Raw genomic sequence first — 22,675 nt, forward strand, 5'->3', positions numbered from 1 at the left:
AGTCACCCAGAATTTCTCTGCACCAGGCCCTGTGCTGGGGTGTGGGTTTGGTCATCTGGCAGGGTTCACAGACAAGGAAAGAAATGACTCTGACCCTGGGGAATAGGCCCCAGATGAGGAGAACCCATGGGAACCCTGTGTTGCGGCAGGGGGAGGTGAGGAAAGGTGCTCAAGGTGTCTTTATGTGGCTCAGGGCCTCACCTGGGGCCGAGTCCGCAGTGGCGCCTGGAACAGACTTTGCCAAATGAATCAACAACTGCCTGGATGACTTCTTGGAAAAAGTGGTGGTTCAGTTCTCGATACTAGGGACACGGGTGGGGGGTGGGCAGGGAAACAAGCCACCTGTGGAAGTGGGGCCAGGAGAACTGCTGGCCTCAGCAAAGCCTCAAGGGTGACGCAGGGGCCAGGCAGGTAGAGCTGGGCAGGGGAGGTGGGGGTGGGCACGAATGGTCCACAGAGGCCCAGGCCTCTGTGGGGACCTCCAGGATGGACGGAGCAGAGCCTGCCTGGACTACTCCCCACTGTACCCCTGGAAAGCTGGCGCAGCTGCCCACAACCCCTCCCATTCTTGCCCCCATCCTTCCTCTGTGTCAGCTCCTCTTTGTGCCCCACACGAGGCTGAATATCTGACAGCAGGGACCGTGCCCCCAGTCCCCAAGCCCCAGAGCCCCACCCTCGCCTCCTGTCTCCAGCCAGCTGCAGGCTGTTGGCTTGTTCCTACTGCAGGCAGGTGAGTCTGGGCCCAGGCTTCAGGTGGGGTCTGAGCTCAGAGAGGAGGAGGCGGAGCTTGCAGAGCTGGTCATCACATACGGTGATGGGGGAAGTGACGCCCACCAGCCCTGGGGAAGGGGGCACTAAGACTCAGAGACATTCAGGGACCCCTGGAGGGCCACAGCCCAGGAGGCCCGGAACAGAGGTGCTGAAAGCCCATTAAGGGCTGTGGTGAGGGCCGGGGAGGCTTCAGCACCCAAGAGTCCAAGTCAGCCCCTGCAGGGAAATCCAGGAATGAGAGAGGGAGGCAGGAGCTGTGGGGCCACCGGAAATGGGAAGAGACACGCACGCGGGCGGAGCCATACCTGGGCCTGCCTGCCCAGACAAGCTCCAGCTGGGTGCCTGGGAGCCCTGGGAGAAGGTGGACGGGGAGGAAGTCGCACAGGCAGAGTCCGGCCAGGGGCCTGCCCAGACCTGAGGTAAGAAGCGGCTGCTTGGGGCGGAGAGGTTGGGGGAGCGTGGCTCCCAGCCTGGCTCACTTGACCTTGGCCGATCCTGGTCTAATTCCACACCTGAAGGCAGGTGTGTGGCCCCACGACTCAGGATTCTGGGCTGACGTGAAGGTCCTGGCGATCACAGGGTCGCCCCTTGGGGCTCTGAAGGGGGTTTGGTCGTACTCTCGTGCTGGTCATCAGGGAAGCTGGCAGGTGCGGTGTGCTCCCTGGGCTCAGCTGGGGAGACTGTGGAAGGTGGGGGGCCAAGGGGAGGCTGCAAACCTCGGTGCTTGGATGGGGGGGCAGGAGGCAGGCACCCAGCACCCAGAACCTACTTCCACCAGGGATCTCATGGGAAACCGGTTTGGGAGCTGGTTGGCCCAGGTTGTCTGACTTTTGACAAGGCGGGGGATGGCAGTCTCCCTGGGTGAGACCGGACAGGGTGCAGGCCTGGGGGCGTGCCTGCCCCTCTGGCCAGCACAGGGTCCTTCCCACCACGCCCCAGACCCCTCACCTGGCAGCGTGTCCCATCCCAGCCTGGAGCAAAGGGCTGGTCCCGCCACCGCCACTAGTGGAAACTAGGGCAGGCTGCCGTCTCTGGGCTGGTTCCCTATCTACCTCGAGGGAGGTGGCAGGAGCAGAGATCTGAAAACAAAGACAGGAGCAGACATCTCCACCCCTACCTCCACCCACACACATCCAGTCTCCTGGCCCCACACGGCAGCCAGACGGAGGTGGGGGGCTGGAGCCGGGAGGGGGCCCGGCGCCCGGCCAGCTCTGCCTCCATGAGCTTGGCTCCCTGGGGTGTGTGGGAAGCAGAAAGGGCTCCCCGTGTTGCTGCAGTTAATTAGGCCACCCCTGCTATTGAGTATCTGTCATCATCGCCCCATTACGCCTCCTGAACCATCTGCGCCCCAGCACTTATGGGGAGACCCTGGGGGCGCCCTGGCTCCAGGGCAGAGGCACAGGTGGGAAGTGGTGCTTTTGGGAGGCACTGGGGGCGTCTCTGGGGTGAGGATGGCCTTTCCACAAAGTACACACCTTTTTATTTATCAAAAGAGGAGTGACGGAAGCCCCGGGTTCCAGGTAAGGACGCTGAGGCACCCTCTATATGGCTCCCAGGTGCATCTCCGGCAGCCAACACCTTCTGCACAGCTCTGTGTGTGTGTGTGTGTGTATGTATGTGTGTGTGTGTGTGTGTGTGTGTGTGCGGGAGTGCACGCTCGGTTATGTCCAGCTCTGTGACCCCATGGACTGTAGCCCACCAGACTCCTCTCTCCATGGGTTTTTCCAGACAAGAATACTGGAATGGGTTGCCATTTCCTACCTCAGGGGATCTTCCTGACCCAGGGATCCAACCTGTGATTCCTGTGTCTCCTGCACTGGCAGGCGGATTCTTTACCACTAGTGCCACCTGGGAAGCCTGTGCTGGTGTGTGTGTGTGTGTGTGTGTGTGTGTGTGTGTCTTGCCGGGCGTGTGGCATTGGCTGCATGAAGGTCAAAGTTGAGAGCCTGAGCCCTGGGGAGCCTGTGGCAGTCAAGCAACATAGCACCTTGTTACCCCACGATGAAGCAAGATCTGACGTCTTTGCCTGCTGCTGTGCCACCTGCCGGGTAGTGGCTCAACCTCTCTGGGCCTCATTTCCCTCCTGCGACTCAGGAGTGGCGATGCCTCACCCCTGGCCCAAGTCTTGGGTGTCTGAGTAGCCGCCACCCAAACCTCACAGGCCAGGGCTGGGGGTGAGCACTGACCAAAGGGGCACAGCCACCAAGACATCAGCGACAGCTGGGGTGGCCAGCCTGGGTCTCCTGTCCAGGAAGGGAGGCTCCTATGGAGGAGGGAGAAGCCTCTTCTGCTCCTCCTAAGGGCCAGATTTGCCTTGAAAGAGAGCTTGGGATAGTGAGAGCAACTGTGACTGCACTCCCTGGAAGCCCTGGCCTCAGACAACCTGCGCAGACCCATTTTACACCTGTGAACACTGAGGCTCAGAAGCTCGAATCTGGACAGTTGGATGCCAGGTCCCGGGCTGTGCTGATTGGAGGACTTTGGGAGTAGTGCTGGGAGGAATCCAGGTGAGAGAAGGGCAGTGGGGAGCCTCCTAATCACCAGGCAAAGAGTCCACTCATTGGAAAAGACCCTGATGATGGGGAAGATTGAAGAAAAATGGAGAAAGCGGTGGCAGAGGGTGAGACGGTTGAATGGCATCACTGACTCAATGGATACGAATCTGAACAAACTCTGGGAGATAGTGGAGGAAGGGGGAGCCTGGCATCCTGTGGTCCGTGGGGCTGCAAAGAATCGGACACGACTTAGTGATTGAACAGCAACAATCACCAAGTCTCCCCCAGGCAAGCCTGCCTCAGAGCAGAGCACCAGAGGTCCCCTTGGGAACAGAGGTTCTCCCAGACGTCAGCCCCCCAATCCCGGAGGAAGGCTGCACCCAGCTCACCAGCTCGAAAACCCTGGGCTGCAAAGGGGTGCCTGATACGTAAAGACAGCATGAGATCTCACCTGTGGAACCCAGGCCTCTGCATGCCCCGCCCTGCACCTACTTCCTGCAGCAAGGGTGGTTCAGGCTGGCGGCCTGGGGAGTGGGATCGTGGAGAGGGCTTGCGGCCCCTGTTTGCTGGGCCTGCCCTTGCCCTGGGTTCAGGGGCTTCTGGAGGCAGGAGTGTGGTCAGAATGGCCTTCCAGGCCTGTTCTGGCTGGATCCAACCTTCCTGCCACGTGTACTTGGGGGGCTGGGCTGAGGTCAGACATTCCGTCATGCTCAGGGAGAGGGGGTGGCCGCCCTGTCTACCTCTGTCTTAGGTAGCTGGTCACCCAGGCGTGCCTGCCTCCGGGGAAGGTCAGCAGGGTGGTCCGGGGAGGCCCAGCCAACCTGAACTTTGTCTAAGGACCTGCATAATGTGTCTAGGCAGGAATAGGGCAACTGTGGGAGGTGGCGGGTGGGGGATGGGGGTGGCGGTGTCTGTCTGTCTGTCTGTCTGGGGCAGGTCCAAGGACACTTCTTGTTGGCATGTGGTCAAGATGCCACTGGAAACAGGAAGAGGGTATTAAGGGAAGACGCCGGCCTTGAAGTTGGATCCTGTGTGACCTTGGGCTGGTCACACAGGACCTCCCTCTCTGAGCCTCTGTCTCTCCCTTCAGCAAAACAGGCAAGATTTCCTTGGCAGGATTGTGGTAGAAAACACAAGTCCCTTGCTTGGTACACAGTGAGAGCTCAATAGGGGCACATGGACTTGTCTGAAGCCTTCAGGGGGAAAGGGGTGGTGAGAGGTCAGTGCTGGGGACACAGGAGCCCAGCGGCTGGTATCCAGGGAGTGTCTTTTTCCCCAGACCACAAGCCCCATGCTTTTGAAACCTGATGCAGGTAAACGTGGGTGGGGCACCTGCCTGGTGCCCCAGGAGGAGCCAATGGGGTTGAGTCTGTCCTTGGCCCTCCAAATAAGGCCTCAGAAAGCCAGCTTGGACCTGGGTGACCCCTGCCCTTCATTCCACCGCTGGAGCTGGCACCAGCCTCTTGCACCCCAAGTCTGGACTTGAATCTCCATTAAACTTGTCCCATTGGCTGAAGGTGCCTCTAGCTCTCCTGCGTCTTGGATTTGTCAGGCTCCCTGCTCCTTCTCTGGCTGGGGGATGGGTGGCGGAGGCAGGCCTAAAGCACCAGGCACACAGCTTCCTTTGTGAGGGCGGCTGAGTCACATGGCCTATGCCAAGCCCCTGCGCCCTGGGGTGGCTGTGATGGAGTTATCATGGGACTGTGGCTGCCCCCACGCCTGTGGCCAGGAAGCTTTCCCGTGGGAATGAACAGGGAGGTGGCTGGGAGCATCGGCCACCAAGTACATGGTCTGAGTCATAGAACCAGGGTTCGAATCCTGTCTCTCACACAGATGCACTGTGAGGCTTTGGAAAAATTCTCTCTCTGAGCCTCAGTCTTCATCTCTGTTAAGTGGGAACAGTCATCACTGTCTGTAGAGGAGACACTGGACATGAAAGAGCTTTGCGAATGGTGGAGTGTGGGCCTGTGGCATTAGCGTTGACTTGGTGATAATCATCACATTTGCCAACATTTGTCGAGCACCTACTGTGTGCCAGGCATGGTACTCAGTTAATTTCAGGGACACTCAGCTTGCAAGGGGGAGAAGCACAAACTTGAACAGTTCTTGTCCAATAAGGACCCACCCACACACAGGCAGTGGTGACCTTCCTGACGGTGGGCACAGTGCTTCACTGTTGGCAAGGCTGCCCAGGCTGGAGGATTAGAGTCGGGAAAGGGTGAGGCCTCCAAGCAGAAGCCCCACTGTACCCTCCTACTTGCCCAAGGCTCTGCCACTGTGACCACCACGAATGTCCCGTCCTCCCTCCTGTACTGGGGACCACACGTCCTCCCACCGCCCTGACAGCCCCAGCTCTGTCTCCTGTGCAGGCTTCTCTGAACAGCAAAGCCCTTGCAAAATACATCAGAGCACGCGTTTGTGCCAGGCTGGGCCAGGAGCTTGACGTATGTGGCCTCATTTATTACTCCTGGTGGTGCTGTTACTATCTGCACAGATGGTGGATGGCTAGAGAATGCTGCCTGAGTCCCTAGGCTGCCAGAGCCAGGAGCAGAAGCCCGTTGGCCTGAGTCCAGAGTCAGAGTCCAGCCTCTCGGCAGTAGCATTACCACCTCTTCACCGTCCCTTCAAAAGAAGCCCTTTTCTGCAACTTTCTGCACTTTCCACCCCATCTCTGGCCACTATCACTAGCCAGTAATGTTCATGACCTTCCCTGGCCCTGGGGGACTCCAGCCCTTTACCCCTGAGCCCTAGCTATGTGACCTTTCAGAAGGTTCCCCACTATATCACAAGGATACCCCCATTCTGCTGTGCCCAAGGGCAGCCTCTTCCCTGTCACCCAGATCCGTCCCATGACCCCTGCATTTCAGGGCAGTCTATGATATCGTATCCCCTCTCACATGTGGGGTGGGGGTCCCAGCCTCTGCTTCTCATTACTTGGACCAAAGTCCCTGGCCTCCCACCCACTTCCATCCCTAAAGCCCCAGCAGGGCTCTGGCCTCCCTTCCATATCCCATCCCCTCACTGCTGGCGCAGCTTCTAGAGCAGACCAAGGTTCCTCCTGCTTGAATAAATGCTGGAACCACCTGGGATCGTGTTTAAATATATATTCTGGTTCGGTAGGTCTGGGGCACACCTGAGATGCTGGATCCCTAATAACTCCTCTGGTCACGCTGTAGGTCTGTGGACCACCTTTTGCATGCTGGTCACAAGAAATTCCTTCCCTGGCTTCTCAGCGCCGTTGATGAAACCCCTTCAGAAACAAACTCCCTGCTTTCAAGATCTTCCTGAAACTGCCTTCACCCACTAATTAGATCCTACTTCCTTCCAAGGATGCCTCCCACGTTCCGCTTCTCCCCTCTCTGTTGATGCTGTCCCCTCTGCCCAGAAAGTCCTTCCTGCTGGTCTCTGTTCATTGAAACTGATTCTTCGAGACCCAGCTGCTCTCAAGGACCGACAAACCCGTTTCAAACCCTGGCTGTGACCCTCACCCTCTCTGAGCCTTGTCCCTCTTCAGTGGAGCAGGATAACAACTGTCCTGAGATGCAGGGGAGATCATGAATGTGATGAACCTAGCAGGAGCCTGGTGCCTGGCAGGTGCTTGGTTAAAGCCCATGGGTCTGGAGACCTAGACACAGACCATCTGTGTCTCTGAAACACGAGCACAACCAGCCCACAGGGTGGAGGATACAACAAGAACTCAGATAGAGCTGAGCATTTTACTCAGATTCTATGGACACAGCCCTGGTAATTAGTCCTGGTAGCAGCACTAGGAAGAGGCGGCATGTGTGCTAAGTTGCCTTAGTCGTGTCTGACTCTTTGCGACCCTGTGGACTGCAGCCTGCCAGGCTCCTCTGTCCATAGGGATTTTCCAGACTAGAATACTGGAGTGGGCTGCTCTTTCCTCCTCCAGGGGATCTTCCCTAGCCAGGGACTGAACCTGCGTCTCTTATGTCTCCTGCACTGGCAGGCAGGTTCTTTCCTGCTAGCACCACCTGGGAAGCCCAGTAACAGGTAGTGTTGTGATTAATAATAATTTATTTGGTTTCTCTTCTCTGACTCCCAGAGCTCCCTAGGGTTCTATGGTGCTGATAACTGACTCCCCAGCATTGCTACAATGTGAGCCAGGCTTGTCCCCCAAGCCCTGGAGCCTCGCACAGTACCCAGCACATAGTAGGTCTCTGAGCAGGCTGATGGTGAGAGAGCGGGCAGAGCCTGGTGAGCAGCTCCTGCACGGCTGGGCCACCTTCTAGGGCCTTTCCTATGTGGCCAGGGTGGCAGTTAGCTGGAGGCTTCTGAACCCCTTGCTTGGACATCCAGCTCAGCAAGTCCCTGCCAACTCAGAGTGGTGCTGCTGACCCTCCATCTGCTCCCTGCTAGCCAGTACCCTCTGTGGCGTGTATGTATGTGTGTGTGTGTGTCTGTGTGTGTGTGTGTGTCTGGTTGCTGTCTGGCTGGCCTGGATCCCAGAGAACAGCTGAGGCTGCTCCAGTGACCATCTGGCCTGGCCCTGAAGGACAGACCTTGGGGGAACTGAACCTTAGCAGTGATGATTTGCCCAAAGACATGAATTTAAGGAATCCTGGATCCTTTTCCTGGGTCCTTTCCTCCCTGTCCTTTCTCTGATGAGGAAGAACATCTTCACCCCTTGTTTCTTGGTCTCCAATGTGGACCGGCCCCTCCTGCCCTGGCCATGAGGCAGTGCTCACTGCAGCCCTGGGAGGGAGCAGCCAGCTGGACATAGACCCAGTGCCCACCTCTCCCAGTCAGGGGCACAGCCTGGTCAGTGGGCTGACTACTTGGAGAGCACAGAACTGCTTTCCAGAAGCTCAGGCCTAGGGGATTCCTTGTACCCCACTATGTAGCTTTATTGCCCTTCCTCTTCCCTGCAGCTTGATTTATATGAACAGGTAAGGGATGGACTTCACCAGCAGCAGCCCCTGGCCTCCTGGGCTGCCTGAAAAGCTTCCATTCATGCTGCAGCAGGTGAATTTTCCAGGCCCTTCTGCAGATCCCCGTGAGAGAGAAGGGACCTTAGGGCCCTGGGCATTCGTAGTATCCAGGGCCCGCTCCAGAGGCGTGGGAGTCTAAGTTCATGAGCGGTTAAGACAGCTGGCTGTGGAGCCAGACCATCTGGGGTCCTGTCCCACCTCTGCCACTCCCCAGCTGTGTGATCTTGCGCAAGCTAATTCCCTTCTCTGGGCTTCCTGGCTCTCCTTTCTGTTTCATGGCGAACGTTGACTGAGGGCTCATCAAGTGTCAGGCGCTGATCTGAGCAACGAGTTTCCCTGTGCTGCCATGGCTGTGGCGCCAGGGAAGAGTCTGGAATGCAGTAAATGGTCAGTGCGTATAATCCTTATTATTAATTATTATTATTACTGTTGTTATTGTTGCTCTCATCACTAGCCCTCATTAGGCTATGAAATCCTTCCAGCATCTGTGACTTGGAAATCATTGGTTCACATTGGAGGGATGAGGGAAGATGAGGGATTCCCCGCCCTCCACAGTGGGGGAGGGTGGGCCATCTGAAGTTTCCTGACTCCCAGGGTGGCCGTGAAGGTTAACAGTGAGAGGAAACTGCAGACAGAGGCCAGTGGCCAGAAAGGGAAAGGGGGCATCAGCCCATTTTCAAATTTCTCTCTCTGAGCTTTCGGAGCCCCCTGGAAGTGTTCCTCCCCTGGGCCTCAGTTTCCCCCTTTGACCCAGCAGACAAACTGGAAGGCCATTTCAAGAAGCCCCTGGAGTCTCAGAGTGCAGAACTTGAGTCTGCTGAATGTTGTGAGTGCTTGGGGAACACTGAGGTGGGTCCCTCTGCTGGGAGGACGAACTGAGGCTCAGGGAGGAGTCAAGGTCAAGTGGCCAGTTGTGTGTGGCCTGGCTGGCCGCATGCCAGGCGACTTGACACCCGCCCCTCACCCCTTCCCTGGAGTCCCTTCCGCTCTGCTGGTCAGCACCGGCTCCTGCCTGCTGCCAAGGAGGCCGGCCTTTCTTTCAGGAAGGGGCAGTTGTTGCCGGGCCCTGGGTTGGAAGGGGGGGCATCTGGGCAGACTGTTGCCATAGTAACCCTGGCCTCTCTGCCGGAACTTTGGGGAGAACAGCCTTGGGGAAGTAACAGATGGAGGGCGAGGAGGCAGTTATCTCTGACTAGCATCCATCCACAAAGCCTGGCACCTGGTTGGGGGGTGGGGAGGAGGTGAAGCTGAAGTGCCCCCTTGCCCAGCGCTGAGTCATGGGCATCCCTCAATGTCCCCGCCTTGGTGCTCTCAGCCCTGCCCCCTCCCAGCCTCCCTCTGAGAAATCCGTGTGACTCACGTATGGTCCCGTCATCCCCGGACAAGCTTGGAGGAGGGAGGAGCCCAGCTGGGGCAGGAGAGGGGTGTCCCCCCCCCACCCCCCGCAAACACACCCCTGCGCCTCCCCCGGCTCCACACTGGTTGCCTGCCTTGCACAGTCTCAGGAGAGGGAGTCTTCACGCGCACCAGCTCCCTCGGCCGCTGCGGCTGGCAGGTTAAGCCTCAGAGGTGGATCTTGAAAGGTGGTTCCGCTGCCTGGCCCCACACGGGACCTTCTGCTCATCACCAGGTACCGGATCAAGGGCTCGACGGCAGGAGGGAGGCGGAACAGGGGTGTGTGCGGCTGAGGGTGAGGTGGCGGTGGAGCGGGGCTCTGAAGTCTCTAGCCCACACATGAGCAGGGCTGTGCCGGGGCTGGAGAGTTGTGGGCAGATGGACAGCGAGATGCCGCGGAAGGGGGTGGAGCCGGAGAGGGTGGAACCTCTCAGAGCCGTTTGTTAGTGGGGGAAACTGAGGCTGGGAGTGGTAGGGTCCCTGGGTCTGCTCCGTTGCTGGGGAAGTACTGTTGTCTCCTGCCTCTTACCGTTCAGATGAGATGTAAGGTTGGTGAGAGGGCAGGGGGCTCACTCAAGATCACAGAACAAGTGTGGGGAGGGAAAGCCAGCCTCTGGCCTCAGGGAGGAGAGGATAGGGCCAGGCGGCTGGGCACGGGCACTTCGGAGGCAGCCTTGCCTGCCGCTGCCCTGGGACTGTGTCCAGGGACCCCCCGCTGCCCACTGAGACAGGGGCAACGTGGCTCTTCATGGCCCAGGCCCTGCCTTTGGGAGGAGACGAACCTGGCAGTGGGGTCTGAACCTAGGGGACCTGGGATGAGAGAGAGCGTCCTGGGAACCAGCGGCAGTAGATGGGGAAGTGCTCCCTGCTTGCTAACCGCCAGGCCCCAGGTCCCCGTCTGCTCAGAGTTGATAGGGCCTCCCCACCTGGGGGACGCCTGACTCCTCTCCCCACCTCCTTCTCAACTGGCCTCCTTCCTGTGGTGCCGTTTCATGGGAGTTGGGGTCTCCTATGGCCCCCACGGAGGTGGCTGGTGCCTATTTTACTGAGGAGGGTTGCGGGGGACATGAGTTGAGGCAGGGGCCCCTCTCACCATGCCGCCACCACTACCGTCCTGCTTGGAGCAGCTCTGGCCTGGGCGAGGTGAGGTGGGGAAGAATAGCCTTTGTGGCTGTAGAGGGCCCAAGAAGTTAATTATATAAATAATAATTGAGTGCCTACTGTGTGCCTGCTACTGTTCTAGGGGTGGGGGCTCATTTGAATGAGACAAATTGGGTGTGGGCGGTCCAGAGCCAAGCCCCTGCCCTACCCACCCCACCCCACCCACGCTGGGGATATGCTGAGGGCAGAGTGTTGATTCCTCCGGATTGAGTCGGGGAGAAGGGTCTGGAGTCAGTGAGAACCATCAGAGGCTGAGTTATTCCCCCAGATCCCAGGCCAGGGTTCCCGTGGGGTCTTCCCTGCCAATGACCAGGGCAGGACTAGCTCTTGGAACCAGGCCTGAGCCCCTTTGCTGCAGGGACCCCAGGGGCCTGAGATGCACCCCACCTTGGTCTTAGCATCACTGCAGCCACCTTGCCTTGCCTCTCTCTCTCTGGGTGCAGTTGGCCCTGCTGATAAGTGGAAGTATGTGTTGGGGTTGGGGGTGGTAGCTGCCCCGCCTCCCGTCCTGGGCTTGGCTCTGAGAGGGTCAGGTTGTGAAGGACACCACTCCGGGCAGGCATGGCTCTGAGGGAGGCAGAGGCTCTGCTCGACAGCCTGCTCTGTTGTTGCTAACCTCGGTGGTTCCCTGGGCCACTGGGTAGGACCCCCTCAACTTGTCAGGCACACAAACAAACAAGACAATTAGGATCTGAGACCAAGGAAGGAGATAAGCTTGCTGACTGAGGGGGAGAGAATTTCCTGACCTGGGAGGATGGGAGGCTCCACAGAGGGCATAGAGGCTGGCCTGGGAGGCTGGTGGGGAGAGGGGGAGGGCTGATGGGGTGGCAGGGGTGGCAATCCTGGCTGAGAAACTGCAGTGGGACAAGGTCTGAGAATGATGGGGGGGGGGGGGCTGGAGCAGGTGATGGTACTGGAGAGCTGGCATGTGTCATTTTGGTAGCCTGATTGCCAGGCCTGCGGGTTGCAATCTGCTCGCAGGGGAAGGGATGGTGGGAAGTTTCTGGAAGTGTGGGCTGCCACCCAAGCTGGATGAGAAGGGCAGGATTGTGACTGGGGTGGGAGAGTCTGGATACCCCAGGCCCAAGGCTCCTGCTTGGAGGGAGGAGTTTCATGGCTGAGGGGACAGAGTGGGGCGGTGGTTGGCCAGTCCAGGAGAAGGACAGGAACAAGAGGCGGCAGAGCTGTGGCCAGGTCCGCATGTGGTGGGGGTGGGCTTCCTAGCAAGGTCCAGCATGACAAGTGCAAGACGGGCAGGGCAGAGTCTGCCATGAAGGAGGCCATGTGGACGGTGCTCTAGTTGAGTCTAGCCCCGGGTCACTTCATCCTCAGCAAGACCTATGTGTGGATGGTGGGTGGCAGGGTATGGAGTGAAGAGTCAGGGGCAGGGCTGGTGGGGGATGAGGGAAATGTGACCACACAGCCCCAGATATCACTGCTGCTACCCCACCTAGAACCAGAGCAGGTTCAGCCACCCCCAAGCCTGATCCTGGGGCAGCCCTGTGACTCTGTGTTCTGACTCACAGCAGCTGGGGCATCATGCGAGCAAACCCAGCAGCTGGGGGGACTGGGACCCCAGGGACCAGGCAGATGGCAAGTGGGGGCAGGGCAGGGCTGGCACTGAGGAGCCTCTCAAGTGGGGTGGAGTCCTGGCTGGACCCCAGCCTCCCCAGGCTTGCCCTCTGTCAGTCTGGTCCTCTCACCCATCAGGAGTTCCTTGGGGCCCCCGGGGAGCCTTGCAGATTTGGGAGTCACGTTGGGGCTGCTGGAGGCAGGAGCACAAGATATACATTTTCTGAACCCTGCCCAGTGCCTGCCCTGGCACAGGTGGGCTGAAATATCCCCACCGCCTGCAGGCCCCTCAAGCCCCAAACTCTCTTTGGTTCCCTGGGGGCTCGGCTGGACTAGAACAGTCCTGGATCCTTGCTGCCCTTGGACTCTGCCAGGCCTAGGCTCAGCATTTTGAACACACCTTTATTCCCACAAGCTACAAGCTCCTGGTGTGCCCATTTTAGAGATGAGAGCACTGAGGCACAGGAGGCACCTCCAGGAGTGACCTCTTATCTTGGGGGCTCCAGAATCTGGGCTCTCATCCACTGTGTTCTTCTGCCCCTCTCCATGGGAAGGGGACTCCTTAGCCAGGCCGGACTCCGGGCTGGGGGCCAGAGGATATGTGCCCTTGTCCTGAACCCCATCCATGCCACTGTTAAGCCCATGTGCTTTTAAGGCAACAGGACCCATGGAGAAAGCAAGGCCACTTATCTGGGGAGAGCTTCGTTCCTCTCAGTTTGTGTGAACTTGGGTGTCTGCGCCTCATTTTCCTTATCTGGAAAAAGTAGATAAAACATAACAGTATCTACTTCAGGGGCTGTTTTGAGCCTGAAGGACTAATGCAGTGAATTGCTGACACCAGCGCTTGTCCCACATGTTAGCCTTTACTATTGCGATCTACCTCTTGGGCAGATGGGTGCATGGAGGCCCAGAGACACACGTAGTAGCTTGAGGGGGGCCATCTTCCTGCCTCCCAGCCCCCAAGAGACCTAGAGCTACCTGGGCATCAGCAGGAACCCCCTCCCACCCCCCACCACAGCCTGACTTGTGTTTTGGCGGGGAGGCCAGGGTGGTGGGAGTTGGGCTCTTGGGCTGGCGCTGGCTCAGGCTCAGGCAGTTTGTGGTGCACTTGGCAGTTCAGGCAGGCTGAGATAAAAGCTGAGCCCTGGAGGAGCTGGCAAGGCTTCCAGGCACCAGTAGACAGGCTTCTGCATTAGAGAGAGATGGCCTGGGGGTGGGGGCCTCTCTGTCCGGGAGCCAGCCCCACTCTGGTCCCCTGAAAGGCTGGCGGTTAGACAGCTAATGGCTCCAGCCTGGCTCCCTGGGTTCAGGGCCACTCACACTACCTCCAAGGTGAGCAGCAGTAAGAGATCAGAGCCACCTCTGACTTCCCTCCGGTCCCCGGGTCTCTGCCTCCCTCCTTCCAGAAGCCCTGCCCTTAGCTCTCTGGCCCACGGGTGAGAGCAGAGGACTTTCGGGCTCGTATCCTGCTGCCTAAGGTCACAGCCTCCCCAGACCTCAGTGTTCACACCTGTGCATCGAGATGACAGCCCCCCCCAGGGTTGTTGCTGGAATTGGGGGGAGATGGCTGCAAAGCATGCATTCAGCACAGTGTACAGCTTTGATGGGTCTTTCCTAAACCTCTGCTGAAAGTTTGGGCTTCAGGTTCGGTCACACAGTAGTTCAGTTAGAACTGAGTTCACATCCTTGAAAAGTGACCTTGAGCAGGTGGCTTAATTTCTCCAAGCTTCATTCCTTAGGCCATCAAACGGGCAGAAGGGTACCTGAATCCCTAAGTGAGACCCTGTGGGAATCATCTGAGTCAGCCCCGGTCTATAGGGGCCCTTGAACAGTAGACCCCCCATTCCCAGCTGTCCTGGACCTTTGCTTTCCCGTCGCCCAGCTCAGCTGTCCCCCTGGGGGAGGCAGCACAAGATGGGTGGCTCTGAGGTTGCCCCGTTCTGGCCCACCTGTGTGAACTTGGACAGGTGTATTAGCCTCTCTGTGCCTATTTTTGTCATCTTCAAAATGAGGATAGTAAGGGCACCTTGGGGCTTCCATGGTGACTCACTGGTGAATAACCCACCTGCCAATGCAGGAGATGCAGGTTTGATCCCTGGGTTGGAAAGATCCCCTGGAGAAGGGCATGGCAGCCCACCGCAGTATTCCTGCCTGGGAAATCCCATGGACAGAGGAGCCTGGTGGGCTATAGTCCAGAGGGTTGCTAAAGAGTCGGACACCATTTAATGATTCAACAACAATAAGTAACAGCAATGGCACCTTGAGAGGGTTAAGTGAGCCAAGAAATCTCAACCACTGGGTACAGGGCCTGGCACACCATTAGTGGTGTCATTGCCACTCTTCTGGGCCATCACCAAGCCCTTCTCTGAGGGAGCTGCAGTGAGCTTATTGCAAGCATTAGCCCTGTCTTCCCATGACATCACTGGGAAAGGCCCCAGAGAGCCTCCCCCCACCCCGGACACCCTCATCCAATGGCCTCTTGATCTGCTGGCCTGAGGAGCTGTCCCAGAATGAGGGTCCCTCCTGCCCCTGGAGACCCAAGGCCTGTCTGGCTTGACCACTGTCCCAGACCTGCAGGGGAGACCTGGGTTTGAGCTGGTCTCCTGGGGTAGCTGAGTCCCCTTGGCCCCTGGGCAGTGAGGGTGGGGGTCCCTGGCTGAGTCTGGCCCTCAGGGGTGTGGCTCTGTGGCTGGCATCCTGTTTTCTGACCCTAGGGCAGGGGCACAACTGCCCAGACCCACCTGCCTTAATGGTGACAAATGTGAGGGGTGACCCCGGGGGGCAGCTGAGTCATGCGTGGCCTGGCACCCTCTGCCCACTGCTCCTCTGCTTTGTCACCAGTTGAGTGGGTGTCAACCCCCCCCGGGCGCCTCCTAACCAACCCCCCACCCCTGGTGCGCACAGCTCCACCGCCTACAAAGGCCTTCATTCAGTTGTGGGGCAGTTGCCCTTGGAGTTTTGAATCCGTACATTTCACAGATGAGGAAGGAGGCCAAGGTCTCCTGACTCCAAACCTGGATCTTTGCCCGTGGCCCCGCAGATGATGTTCCCAACTGAGGTAGTGAGTTCCCTGCCCCTGCTGGTATTTAAGTCTGACAGGGAAGTTGTAGGGGGACCTCAGATACCATGTGGGGTTCTTCACGGCTCTTTCTAGTCCTGAGCTTTTCCGACCCTGCCCATTCTAGCATCAGGTGATGTTTGTGGGCAGGTGGTGCCTCCATATAAAAGCCCTCTCCATAGTCTTGCCAGTACACCCACCATTAGAACCATCCATTACATCTTCAGAGGCTCCTCCGTTCAGTTCAGTTCAGTTGCTCAGTCATGTCCAACTCTTTGAGACCCCATGGACTGCAGTATGCCAGGCTTCCCTCCCTGTCTATCACCAACTCCTGGAGCTTAGTCAAACTCATGTCCATTGAGTCAGTAATGCCATCCAACCATCTCATCCTCTGTCATCCCCTTCTCCTCCCGCCTTCAATCATTCCCAGCATCAGGGTCTTTTCAAATGAGTCAAATCTTCGCATCAGGTGGCCAAAGTATTGGAGTTTCAGCATCAGTCCTTTCAATGAACACTCAGGACTGATCTCTTTTAGAATGGACTGGTTGGATCTCCTTGCAATCCAAGGGACTCTCAAGAGTCTTCTCCAACACCACAGTTCAAAAGCATCAATTCTTTAGCGTGTAAACAGCTTGGTGAGCTGGATGGGAGGCACAGAGGGCAAGAGGGCATCAGGGGAATGGGATGGGCGTGAGGAAGGAAAGTCTGATGGAGGAGTTGGGAAGCGTGGACACCCAACTCCTGAATTATCAGGTGCCCCTTGCTCTCCTTCATCCGGTAGTCCTGTGCCGGGTAGGTGTGTGCCTGGCCTCGTGGCACGTCCCCTCCCCCACACCTGCATGTGGCATCACCTGGCGAGAGCTGCAGGCAGTGGGCAAGGCTGGAAGGAATCCTTGTGCGGTTTCCTCAAAGCTGTACTTATCCTTTGTCCATGACCACATCTGCCACACCCGGCTGGGGCTCTGCCACCTAGGTACACACCCAGACCAAAAGGCAGTCTATTATTCGGCTCCTTGGCTAGAAGCCGAGAATATCTGGGTCCCAGTGCCTGGGCCGGGTCTGGGGGTAGTGCACATTGCCATTTGTGGTGGAAAGGACAGCCAGTGTCTCCCCAAGGAGACCCTGCAGTGGGCGTCAGTGCATCTGGGAGTCTGGCCTCTGCTCCCCCACCTGGGTTTAGGGAACCAGAGTTGGGAGCTGCAGTAACTAATGACCTGGAAGGATGGGAGTGCTTGCAAACCCCATGAGCCTATGGGTGAGGGTCTGGTTTCTGGGCTGGAATGCTTTGGACCCATCGTGCAGCCTCTTGGGCCTCATGTCCACTTCCCTGGAGTGGCTGGCAACTCCTCTCCATGTCCTGGAGGTTCCAGGGCTGGGGATGGGACAATGGGGGCATCACGGGTGAAGGGGTTCATAGAACTACCTGTAGGTTCAGTTTCAGCAGCCATGGGACCCCAGGAAAGAAACTTCTCCTCTCTGAGCCTCAGTTTTCCCAGTTGTAAAATGAACTTAATAATACCTACTCCTCTCAGGGCAGCTGCGTGCATTGCAGAAGGTCAGGGGCACATCGAGGGGCTCATGCTCCCTCCTGGTTCCTATGTCTGCCCCAGCTCCATCACGAGTCTCTGCAGGCTGGTCCTAGGGACACACCTGCCTCCAGGTGCCTAGACCCCAGGATCCTCCCCGGCCACAGGCACATGCCATTTCCCCTCCTTGCTCCACTCTGGGGAGCCCACAGGGAGTCCAGATGGGAGATCTGGCATTTGCGGCAGTGGATGCACAACCCGCCTTTGTTGGTAAATCGCATGCCTGGGCCCCTCTCTCCTGGGTCCATGGGAGCAGGTGGTGGAAGGTGTAGCTGTGTGCACTCTGCCTCCGCATAGAGAGAAAACTCTAATTTGGATCACAGTTCAGACAGGATCTCAAACATCAAATAATCCAGCACCTGTGAAAATATGTCTGTGGTCCCACTGGTCTAGGAAAGCCTTGGGCTTCCAGGCTTGTGCACAACAGTTCAGTTCAGTTCAGTCTCTCAGTCGTGTCCAACTCTTTGCGACCCCATGGACTGCAGCACGTCAGGCCTCCCTGTCCATCACCAACTCCCGGAGCATACTCAAACTCATGCCCATTGAGTCGGTGACGCCATCCAACCATCTCATCCTCTGTCGTTCCCTTCTTCTCCCGCCTTCAGTCTTTCCCAGCATCAGGATCTTTTCAAATGAGTCAGTTCTTCGCATCAGGTGGCCAAAGTATTGGAGTTTCAGCTTCAATATCAGTTCTTCCAATGAACACCCAGGACTGATCCCCTTTAGGATGGACTGGTTGGATCTCCTTGCAGTCCAAGGGACTCTCAAGAGTCTTGTCCAATACCACAGTTCAAAAGCATCAATTATTTGGCACTCAGCTTGCTCTTAGTCCAACTCTTACATCCATACATGGCTAATGGAAAAACCATAGCCTTGACTAGATGGACTTTGTTGGCAAAGTAATGTCTCTGCTTTTCAATATGCTATCTAGGTTGGTCATAACTTTCCTTCCAAGGAATAAGCTTCTTTTAATTTCATGGCTGCAGTCACCATCTACAGTGATTTTGGAGCCCCAAAAAATAAAGTCTGCCACTGCCATTGTGCACTACAGGACTTCTTAAAAGCCTTTATCAGGTGGCTCTGGATGGGAGCTGAAGTTTCAGGTCCTGTCCTCGCTCTCAGTCTGTGCACAGTCTTGGAAGCCTCTCTCTGGCCAAGCACCTGGCAGCTATGTGTGCCTCTAACTCAGATAGAAGCTGGGAAGCGGGGACGTCTCAGAGCTGGAATCCCCCTGCCCTAAGCATCAGGAACTGGTTCTTTTGGAAAAAGGCTTGGAGCCAACCTGGCCTGGTCAGACTCCCAGCTCTGTCTCATTCACTCACCCATTTATTAACTAGCTGTCATTGAGCATCTACTGTGGACCAGGCTCTGTGGCACTAGGTACTGGAGATACAAGTGATGAACAAGATAGACAAGAAAGGGCAAACACAAAGAAATGGATGACAAGCAAATCACAGGGTCATTTCAGACAATGTTAAGTGCTTTAAAGTTTATTACATAAGGTGACATAGAAGAGGAGATGAATGGCGAGGATATTTTGGTTGGCTGGACGTGGAAGGCTTTTTAGGAGAGGGGAGACTTGGATTAAGACTTGAGAAGGGGGAATTCCTGATAGTCCAGGGGCTAAGACTCCATGCTCCCAATGCAGGGGGCCTGGGCTCAATCCCTGGCTGGTGAACTAGATCTCACATGCTACAACTAAGAGTGTGCATGCCACAGCTAAAGGTCCCACAAGCCGCAGCTAAGACTGGGCACAGTCAAAGAAAGAAGTATTAAAAGAAAACAAAAGAAAAAAGTCTTGAGATGGAACCAATCAGGGAAAGAACCCAGAAAGCATGTTCTGTGCTGCGGGGAAAGCATGTGCAAAGGCCCTGATGTGTGTCTGGGGACAGGAAGAAGGCTAGTGTGCTGGAGTTGGTGTAAGCAAGGAAGGGTGGGGTGGCACAAGGTGGAGGAAATGGAGCGGGGTCATTAGCTTGTTATTTTGGTGGTCATGCTGCTCTCACAGCATCAATTATCTGATTTATGAGGCTTATCACTTTGTCCCCGACCTCCGCCCTGGTCAGGAGTGTTGTGGGTGTTAAGTGAGAATCTTTCCGGCAGAGACTTGGTTATGGGCAGCTATGTGCTACTGTAGGTTTTTTTTTTTTTTTTTTTTTTTTAATTGTTGTTATAAGTGCTTAGTGACTCTGGGTGGAACCAGGAATCCTGGGCCTCTCTTTCTCTGCATGTGGCTGCAGTTAGTGAGTACCAAGCGTGTGTACAAGGCCAGGGGTGCCCCATTTGTGGCCCCCACTCTGGCTCCCCTGAACTACAGCCCCCCCGCCAGCTCCTTTCAAGCCTAGGGTCTTTTGATCCACAGTGACAGCCTTCTCTGGCCCAGCAGGCCCTGGAATCCTTTCCGGGCGAAGGTTCCACCGAGAACAGCAACTCCTTTCTTTGCTTTCTTTTCCTCTTCCTCTGGGCGCCAAAAATAGTGCCTGAATAGGACACAGCTCTGCGCCGCCAGTGAGACAATAGCCCTGGCTCTGGTCCATCAGTGCAGGGGGGCAGCGATGGGAATGGAGGGGCGCAGCATCCCATGGACCCCAGCCCCTGCTGCCTTTCCCACGGCCTCGGCCAGAAGCCAGCCCAGAGCCCCCTGGAGTGTGAGTGCCGAGGGGTTCCTTGCTTATTCTGGGGAAGGGCTCTGAAACCCTGGGCTCCTTGGCGCTCTGAGCAGCCCCATCCTGTCTCTTAATCAGCTGCTGGCCTGGAGCTGAAGGCCCTGGTGGGGGCGCCCATGGCCCTGGTCCTCTTCTGGGCTCTGTATGGCACACAGAGGCCATCCCATGGCTTTGATGTCCTTTTGCCTTTAACTCAATGGCTATGAAAGACTTTTCAGAGGTCAAAGAGATGTGTCCTCTTGAAATGAAGTGAGCCCCTGTCAATGGAGGCAATCAAATAAAGTCTGGATATACATTGGATGGGGGTGGGAGTAGTCAAGCATCAGATGGACATTGGGTCTTGATGTCTTCATGCCTCAGAGGAGATCATGGTTTGAATTCCATACACCTCTCTTAACAGTTAGATGGCCTTGAACAGGTCACATCATGTGCCTGAGCCTCTGTCATTCCATCTGTAAGATGGGTTCAATAGGGCTAAACTTTAGAGTGGTGGAAATGAATTTCCAAAATGCCCAGTGGAGTGCCTGGCACATATGCAGGCTTTCAGAAGCTTTGCCTCTGTTCTCGTCCCTCCCCAAACAGGTACTTACTCTAAGGCACAAAAAGGACCCACTCTTGGCCCCCAGGGTGCACTGGAGGAAAGCCAGGGGGAACCTCTGACTCCAGGGCTATTTCAGGAGAAAGATTCCTGGTGTGCTGTGGCTATCTGGGAAGGCTTCCTGGAGGAGGCACTCCTTAAGACATTTCCAGAGAAGTTTTGTACACATTCTATTCTCTTGGAACCCAGTGGTGCGGATTAGATGGGTATCCAGGGGGATCAAGCCAAGGCCACAAGCTGGCATGCTCATGGGCAAATATAGCTGATAGCAGACATTTTTTGATCACAAGGGTAGACCTCACTAGTGTTCTAAAAAGATTTAAAGTAAATGTTGATGAACTTAGGTGTTCCCCAGTGTGCCCCATAACTTAGTGTACTAAACTCTGCCTTTCTTCCTGCCTGTTCCATGCCTGGCCAGCATCTGAGTAAGGGGATATGGGCACAGGACAAGTTAGGGTAACTGCGCTGTGCTGGGTTGGAGTTGGGTGGTGACGTAGTAGTCACTGCAGCTGCCAACGGTTGCCAGGGCAACGGTTGCCAGGGGTTGCTGTCACCTGCGCCCCTTTCCCTGGGCTGTCGGCTGGGGCTTGCAGCCCATCTTCCCGCTGCTTTGTTTGAGGCTCTGGTGAAGGGGCGGGAGCTGGAGCTGGGGTAGTTCAGCTTCAAAGTGCCCCTCTGGCCTCTTGGACTGGGAAGAAGCTGACCCACTGCCTCAGCAGGCTGCAGCCTGCAAACAAGGCAAGCCCTTAGCCCACTCATTCACGCGCTTTATGTATTGATAATCCACTTGACGGCGTGAAGGAGAAATCCAGGTATGATTCTTGCCCTCTCTCTCCATCCCGCTGACTTTCGCTCCCCAAACCCCACCCCCACTTCTCATCTCTCCCCTTTTCCTTGTCCACCTTCCCCACCATCCCTCTCCCCCTGTATTGTCTTCTACTCCCTCTGCCTCTCCCTCCCACCCCCCCAAACACCCTTCCTCCCTAAACTGAAAGCTTAGCTGATGGGGAGGGTGGGGTTGAGGCTGGGTGTCAGTGACACCAGGGGTTCAGATACGACTCCGAGGGGAATTGGTCAGTGAAACAGACAGCAGCCCAGAGTGACGAGGAAGTGGCTGCGGGTAAGGGCCTCATACCCCACACTCCTTCCCTCAGCCACACTCCAGCAAAAATTCAATTTCAGTTTACGGACTGTACCCCTGTCATCGAAGACAAGCCTCTGCCAGAGCTGGGAGTGGGTGTCCAGAGCCTGCGGAGGACAGAGAGCAAGTGTGTTGCTGGGAGGGGGTCCTCACAGCCTCCAGGACCAGGGTTTCTTCAGAGGAAGGGTTTCAGCTAATCCCAAGGAAACACATTTCTGGAAGCATCTTTTACTGGGAATTTCAAAGAGAAGTCCTTTCTAACAGGTAATGTCAAGCAGAAACGGACTGCAAAATCGAGAGCCTGCGTTCTGGAGCCAGGCCCCGATGCTGGACCTCAAGCCGCGTGATCTCCAACAGCCAACCTGATCTTCAGGGCCTCTGTTTCCTTATTTGTTAAATGGGCAGAATGGTATTTGTCTCAGATTTGGGGGAGGATTAAATGTGCTCCTTTGGGTGGAGAGCTTAGAATCAAGTCTTGCATCTTCAGAGAGCTTCATTTAATGCTAGCTGTGTGGCTGGAGGTGGTGAGCACCCTGCCCGTGGGGGTATGCAAACAGTAGTGGAGGACCAGGTGAGGCGGCGCTGTGTGCTCAGTGAGCTGGGATGGGATCCTAGTCTGTGCCTCCACCAGCCTTCCCTGGAGGGAGCTGGAACCTCAGGCTCACCCTGGCCTCCAGCTCCTGTTGGGGAGGATGCCTGGCTGTGTGTCCAGTTTGCCCCTCAGCCAGGGATCTGGGACCCGGAGGAGGAGAAAAGAAAGGGAGGGCTGGCAGCTGACCTTGGGAATGCTAAGGGGTCCTATGCTCCAAAGGTGGGCGTTCTGCCAAGTCCCCAAAGATCTGAAACACAGCCCCCAAAAAATGAACAGGGAGGTAACTGGGCTGACCTTGTATGCCTGGCCTTGGCCAGTTTGGGAACACAGATGCAGAAGGGAAACTGCAGCCAGACGGCTGAGGTCCGTCTGTGGTTTGAGAGGGAAGACAGGCTGGGCAGGAGGATGAGATAGCCAGCGCTGTTTTCCCTTACCTAGAAGCAACCTGGGGCTCTGGTCTATGAAGAAGACAGACGGGGGGACAGGGATCTTGTCACCTCCTCAGTAGAGGAGGAAGCTGAGGCCCAAAGAGGGGACTGGGTGCTACAAAGGTCCTAGGACCAGGTAGGTGTGGTGCTAGTTCAGGACCCTATGGGCTTCTCTGATGTCTCAGGTGGTAAAGAATCTGCCTGCAATGCAGGAGACCCAGGTTCAATCCCTGGGTTAGGAAGATCCCCTGGAGACGGGAATG

At 56.6% G+C, this 22,675-nt stretch overlaps 1 protein-coding gene across 8 annotated transcripts in view; it reads left to right on the plus strand.

Annotated features, from left to right (window-relative positions):
• Window positions 1–1,092: 1,092 nt before the first annotated feature.
• ADGRG1 (adhesion G protein-coupled receptor G1) overlaps window positions 1,093–22,675 on the plus strand; it is a 44,549-nt gene continuing 22,966 nt past the window's right edge. For 2 of the 8 annotated variants that reach the window (XM_042231707.2, XM_042231703.2), the window contains exon 1: window positions 1,093–9,845. Coding sequence is in view for 1 of the 8 variants with exons in the window: in XM_042231702.2 (XP_042087636.1) it covers window positions 10,147–10,158 (12 nt within the window). In the remaining 7 variants the exon portion in view is untranslated. Of the gene's footprint in view, window positions 9,846–10,083; window positions 10,159–20,941; window positions 21,064–21,327; window positions 21,657–22,675 lie in introns of those variants that run through there. The other 6 variants (XM_042231706.2, XM_042231704.2, XM_042231709.2 and 3 more) reach the window with 4 other exon arrangements.

The sequence above is a fragment of the Ovis aries genome, chromosome 14 (genome assembly GCF_016772045.2).
Source record: "Ovis aries strain OAR_USU_Benz2616 breed Rambouillet chromosome 14, ARS-UI_Ramb_v3.0, whole genome shotgun sequence".
Classification (NCBI taxonomy): Eukaryota; Metazoa; Chordata; class Mammalia; order Artiodactyla; family Bovidae; genus Ovis; species Ovis aries.